General features: G+C 51.0%; 1 protein-coding gene across 1 annotated transcript; it reads left to right on the forward strand.

The window, feature by feature from the left end:
* Positions 1 to 707: 707 nt before the first annotated feature.
* Positions 708 to 5,506, forward strand: NCS54_01006700 (Dicer-like protein 1; the record flags this gene model as incomplete). Its single annotated transcript, XM_053155388.1, has 4 exons — positions 708 to 1,194; positions 1,238 to 2,310; positions 2,356 to 3,882; positions 3,926 to 5,506. The coding sequence occupies 4 exons, from the start codon at positions 708 to 710 to the stop codon at positions 5,504 to 5,506; spliced, it is 4,668 nt and encodes a 1,555-aa protein (XP_053011363.1).
* Between the last annotated feature and the right edge of the window lie 1,428 nt (positions 5,507 to 6,934).

Here is a 6,934-nt window from a genome sequence, read left to right on the forward strand (position 1 = left end):
AGGTATTCCTGCAAGTGATAAACTCAACTCGTCCAAGCGACGGGTGGGCTGCGTGCGGTGGTGTCACAAGCCGGGAGGCCGACCTGGCATCACATGGTGCGACGAGGGTCTGGCCACCTACTTGCAGTCCTTTCTCTACTTTATGATAATAAAGTAGTACTTCAGATCTCTTTTATTTACTTCTTTTATAATACATACAGCTAGCCTTAGGGGGGACATACCAGTATCTTAATGTGTCTCATCTCGCTGTCAGCTAAAAGTGTTTGGGATATTAATTAAAGCCGGGTATCGTGATACGATCTTTAAATCCCCGTGTCGATCTGAACCTTGGCTTCCACTAACTGCGTTGGCGTTGACAAACACCAATATCTGTTTGCTTGGCGTAGCGGAATTTCACATGAAAACGCACACGGGATCAACCGAACCAAAACTTTTGCAAACATTCCTGGGCCTGTGTAGAATTGACACTGATTGATTGTGCAGCTCTTACCACTGCCGGCCTCGCAGCCCGTCACACTAACGCATCTACCCGCACTTTTCAACCTCACTTTCCATCTCAGCCTTCTTTCCTTTTCCACCATCTTCACCTGGCAAAGCAGCTTGAATATCGTCACAGCATTTTTCACTGGCCAATATTGTTCTCAAAAAGAGTCTTGCGCTGCGTGGAACGGTTGGTGCGACATCTGTGACGACGCCTGCCGTTCAAGATGGTCGTGGACATGGGTGCCGGCGCCCTGCCTATCAGGCCACTACCATCGGGCGCAACGTTCAGTGGCGTATCCCACGATTCAGATCTATTGAAAGAGCATCATTCAAGTCATACCGAAACCCAGGGACGTCCTGATGCGACAGGTGAAGAGACAGCACCATCCCAGGAAGAAGGCGCCGGGCCTGAGCACATCGACACCGATGACGAAGATGATATCTATCGACTTGTCATCAATCCCGAGAAGCCTCGGAAAATCAGTGAGAAGAAGCGCCAGGACTCTGCTGCCCTGAAAGAGTGGGTGAGCCAGAACCAGCGCGAGGTCACCAGGTCTTCGGCTGCCGCTCTCAACGACCCCAATTATCAGTCGGTCGCGCACCTCATCAAGACGAGCGAGAGCAGAAAGATCATCGCTACACCTCGAGAGTATCAGATCGAGCTCTTTGAGCGGGCCAAGCAGAAGAACACCATTGTGGTTCTGCCCACGGGTAAGTTCCCTGCTCTGCGTCGTGAGCCCGCTGACAGTGGCAGGTACTGGCAAAACACTCATCGCCGCGTTGCTTCTTCGACATTACCTCGAGCAGGAAGTGGAGGATCGAGCTATCGGAAAGCCCAAGAAAGTCGCCTTCTTCCTGGTCGAAAAGGTTGCCCTCTGCTACCAACAATATGCCGTTCTCAACTGCAACCTTGGGGAGCACCCCATCACCAAGTTTTGGGGCAACATGAAGGGCATGGTGAGGAAGAAGCAGTACTGGGATCAACAGTTTAGTGAGAACATGGTTGTTGTCTGTACGGCCCAGATCCTGATGGACTGCCTTAACGATGGGTTCATCAAGATGTCGCAGATCAACCTCCTCATCTTTGACGAGGCGCATCATGCCAAAAAGGATCACCCATATGCCCGCATCATGAGAAATCACTACATCCGCTACCAGGGAGAGCGACCAAGAATTCTCGGTATGACTGCTTCGCCTGTTGACTCGCAGACAAAGGACGTGAAAGCAGCTGCCCTCGAGCTGGAAACTTTTCTTTGCAGCGAGATTGCTACTGTTTCCAACGAAGTGTTGATGGAAGCCATGTGCCAACAAAAGCAAGTCGAAGAGCGAGTCAACTACGAGTCACTGGAGTTTCCAGAAGATGCAAAGACGCAGCTGTGGGACTTGATACGGGCCCAAGTCCTCCGTAATTCACAGTTCAAGGCATCGCTCGAATTCACCAAGGAAGCTGCATCAACACTTGGAAGCTGGTGTGCCGATCGATACTGGATCCTTCTACTCACTGACAATGAGACCAAGCGGCTTGTGGCCAGGACTGATCGCGACTTTTCTAGGGACTTTGCGACAAACCAGGCAGACCACGCAACAGAGGCTGTTCGACGTGTCCGAGACATTGTCAAGAAGCGTGAACTCCCCCCGATTGAACCATCTTCACCTGAGCTATCTCCCAAGATGAAGAAGCTGCACGAAATTTTGCTGCATGCCTTCACGCGAGATGGCACCAAAAGGTGCATTGTATTTGTCGAGAAGAGACACACGGCTTGGCTTCTTTCAGACCTGTATCAGCAGCAAGGAATGAGGATTCCGGGGATGGTCGCCTACTACATGGTAGGTTTCTTAGAAGTAGCCATGTTCAAGAACTAACATCCATAGATTGGTTCCCAATCAGCTTCGTCAACCCACAGCAACATGTCACATCGCGATCAAGTTGTGACCCTTCAAAAGTTCAAGCGAGGTAGCATCAACTGTCTCTTTGCAACTACTGTCGCCGAGGAGGGCATCGATGTCCCGGACTGTGATCTCGTGATCCGCTTCGACCTCTACAACTCAGTCATCCAGTATCTACAGTCCAAAGGGCGGGCAAGACAGTCAAACTCGAGATACACCACCATGCTGGAGGAAGGCAATTTGGGACAGCTCAGAAGCCTGAAGCAGGCCGAGAGAGACTCTACAGCGTTACAAAAGTTCTGTTTATCCCTTCCTGCCGATAGAAAGCTGGAAGACGATGTAGTGGACGCGGTTCAAGATGAACTGCTGGTCCAGAAAGTGTACGAGATACCTTCGACCGGGGCTCGACTTACCTTTGCTCACAGCATGGACGTCCTCTCCAAGTATGCTGCATCTATCACGCCAGGAATTTCCTCCAAGGTTGAATTCACAGTCACCAAGCTTGGCCCAAAGTTCATCGCCGATGTCATCCTCCCAGACGCCTCGCCCCTCAAGGCAATGTCAGGATTTCCGCAGCGGAGCAAGCTACTGGCTAAATACTCTGCGGCCTTTGAGGCTTGTGTGAAGCTGATCAAGGACAAACACATCGACGGACATCTTCAGCCCACTCTGAGCAAGACGATCCCCAGGATGCGGAACGCTCGACTTGCTGTGAGCTCCAACAAGAAAGCCGAGTACCCTATGCGACTTAGACCCGATGTTTGGAAGTCGCTTGGGGACTGCAAGGAGCTCTTTGCGACAGTCATTACGCTTGACAATCCAGGAGCTGTTGGAGAAGACCTTCTTAGTCGACCACTAATGCTTCTTTCGCGAAAGAAGCTTCCAGAGCTCCCAGGAGTTCCCCTGTTCTTTGGGAATGGGCGCTCGTCTGTGGCCAAACTGACAGTTTCCGAAGAGCCTCTGAGGCTAGCTGCCGAGGAGATTGACTCACTCACCAGATTCACCCTCAAGGTCTTTTCTGATGTGTTCAGTAAAGAATATGATGTCAACGCCGACCAGCTCCCTTACTTTCTAGCTCCTTGCAAGGATGGCCACAACTCGGTTTCCCAAGCCGTTGACTGGAGTATTGTCGAAGCCACCAAGAACGACAGCCTCCCCTGGGAGAATGCCCCGAAAGAGTTCTTTGTAAACAAGTTTGTCACCGACCCCTACGATGGAGGACGCAAGCTTGTCATCAAAGGAATTGACGAGTCGAAGAAGCCTTCTGATCCCACGCCCGAAGGAGTGCCAGAGTCGAGAAGTCGATCGTATCGTCAGGTGGAGCCCACGATCAAGGAGTACAGCAACAGTCTCTACTACAACACTCGTCTCAAGGTCAAGTGGAGAGAGGATCAACCTGTTGTCAAGGCACAGCTACTATCGCTCCGACGAAACTACTTGGACGAATTCCAAGTCGATGAGGAGGTCACCAATGATTGCTTTGTGATCTTGGAGCCTCTTAAAGTCTCGCCAGTAAGCAATCCCCTACCTTCATCAGCCGTAGCTAACGAGTAAGATACCCCTCGACGTGGCCTTTATGGTCATGGCGTTTCCGGCTATCATCCATCGCATCGATGCCGCCCTCATCACCCTTGATGCTTGCGTCATGCTGGATCTTCCTATCCCACCTATACTAGCTCTTGAGGCCATGACAAAGGACAGTGATAATTCTGGGGAGCACGATGAAGAGCAGGTCAACTTCCAGCCTGGCATGGGCAACAACTACGAGCGATTAGAATTTCTCGGTGACTCGTTTTTGAAGATGGCCACAACCATTTCTCTCTTTACTCTCATTCCTGAGAGCGACGAGTGCGGATATCACGTTGAGCGCATGATTCTCATCTGCAACCAGAATCTCTTCAACCACGCTGTTGACCGCAAGCTCCACGAGTACATCCGATCTAAGGCGTTTGACAGACGTACATGGTACCCTGATCTTCCGCTGAAGAAGGGAAAGGCACCAAAGACGGAGATGCGGCACAATCTGGCCGACAAGTCCATTGCCGACGTCTGCGAAGCGCTCATCGGCGCTGCTTACCTCTCTGGCAAAGAGGGCAGTATGGACCTGGCGGTCAAGGCCGTCACGCGGATGGTCAAGAGCAAGAACCACAAGATGGAGAAATTTGAGGATTACTTTGCCGCCTTCAAGATTCCAGCCTGGCAACAAGCCGATGCCAACGTTAACCAGCGCCGTCTGGTCGACTGTGTAGCCGATGCTGTTGGATACCGCTTCAAATGGCCAGCACTTCTCCGGAGCGCATTCAAGCATCCTTCTTGGCCTTATGATCCCGTGCCAAACTACCAACGCCTCGAGTTTCTAGGCGATGCCCTGCTGGACATGGCCATTGTCGATAACCTGTTCCAGCGGTTCCCTCAGGCGGATCCTCAATGGCTAACTGAGCACAAGATGGCCATGGCTTCGAACCAGTTCCTTGGATGTCTCTGTGTGAAGCTCGATCTGCACAAGCATCTTACCTCTACTACATCCTCATTGATCGGGCAGATAAGTTCGTATGCGAGTGAGCTTGAACTGGTCGAAGAAGACGCGCGTCAAGAAGCCAAGGCGAACAAGACTGCGATGCGCAAAGATTTCTGGCTCAGGGCATCTGCGCCGCCCAAGGCCTTTGCTGATGTCATGGAGGCTCTCGTCGGCGCCATGTTTGTCGACGCCAACTACGACTACACGGTTGTCCGCAACTTCTTTACATGCTTCATCGAGCCGTACTTTGAGGACATGGCACTATATGATTCGTTTGCTAACAAGCATCCTGTCACGTATCTATCCAAGAAGATGCAGCAAGATCTAGGCTGCACTAACTGGCGTGTCAGCGCGGAGAATGTTCCTTGCGGTGTGGAGGAGGGTATCGCTGCCCTGACAGAGAGCGATGTGGTGGCTGTATTTATGGTACACCAGAAGGTCATTGCCAACGCGACGGCCAAGAGTGGACGTTACGCCAAGATTGCTGTGGCGAAGCGGGCTCTCGCTATGCTTAATGAGCATGAGGGCGACTTTGAGACCATGAAGCGTGCTCTAGGATGCGATTGTAAGCCTGGGGCAGTGCAAGATGATGTTAATGATCATGGAACAGCAATCTAGATTTTAGATTGAAGGGATATGAGAGATGAACTGGCTGGGTTAGAGGAGTCCGGTGGGTGTCTGGGACATTGGTTGGGCTGTGTCACTTGGGCGCGTATCAGCGATTGTCATGGTGATGACTGAATCACCTTGCACGACTCATATCACTTTAGAAGCGAATGCAGCGTTCACTCTCACTCTCTTGGCCAATATTCCTCGTTGTGTTGCACAAACCTCGCGTCAGAGCTCCACGGCCAGCCCTCATAACACCTTTGCCCAAGCCCCTCGGTCATCCAAGCAAACCACTAGCCCTGTTGGCCAAATGGTAAGGCGTCGCACTCGTAATGCGAAGATCAGCGGTTCGATTCCGCTACAGGGCACGTGATGAGGAAACAAGCCTGACAAGGGATTTCTTTTTTTGTTTTTGAGACAAGTTTTTGGTGTTGGTAGCTTTGGTGATGGTCGTTGTTGGTGTTGAGGCGTTAGGTGAAAAGGTTTAGGGGTTTAGGGGTTTAGGTTGTCTTTTTTTGGGGGCGGGCACGTGCACGATTGCGGGATGATGTCATGGGGTTGGCATTATGGGAAGGTGCTTGTTTTTGCTTTTGAAGTCGTCGCGTCATTAGGCTTTGATGCATAAAGTGGTGATGCTCTTTTCAGGCATTGTACAAGAGTAGTCAAGATGGAGAGTTAGATGGTTAATTCTAGGGAGCGAGATTAATGGGCTTAAACTGAGAGCTTCAGCTGGGTGGAGATATCGGGGAGCCGGAGAGAGGTGTTGAACGGGACGAAGATGGGCAATCTTGATCAGGCGAACCGGGGGAGATTGATGGGCCAGGGACCTCCGGTAGATGAAGAAATACCGAATTGCCACTATGATCAACATGACCCTTGCCAACCGAGATGTCTCTTCAGCCAGCCCGCATCTACCTAGCTACCTAAGCGCGATGTAGAGTAGGTGAAGGACCGTGGCCTCACGATCTCTTCAGATATTTTTAGCCTCATCTCCAACCGAGCTCAACGATTTGTTTCAACATCTTCGCGTGGCTGGGGCTGAGCCGCCCGGGGGGCGTTCGTCATCTACCGATCTAGACTCTTGGAAGCAAAGATTTTCAGCTGGCAGCGCCATGTTTGCTTTTTTTCTCATCTCGATGGCGGAGCTGAATCGGAAAGTGAGGCGGAGATCAAGGTCCGTGCTGTAGATTTGGTTTCAAGGATCCGGGTAGTAAAGGTTTGATGTTTTGAATGTTACTTGTCCATTCATTAGATGCTTTGGGTGTCCTCTCCCTATGCCTATTCGACTGCGATGCTCGTTGTGCTGTACATATCCATGCGCCTATTCCATGATACAAAGGAAAAATAATTAAAAAGGGACGGAAATCGTCAAGTCGTCTAGCTTTATGTTCCCAAATCATCTTGCCATGAAAAATACTCCATACCTCATATGTCTCG

The sequence above is a fragment of the Fusarium falciforme genome, chromosome 8 (assembly GCF_026873545.1).
Source record: "Fusarium falciforme chromosome 8, complete sequence".
Lineage (NCBI taxonomy): Eukaryota > Fungi > Ascomycota > Sordariomycetes > Hypocreales > Nectriaceae > Fusarium > Fusarium falciforme.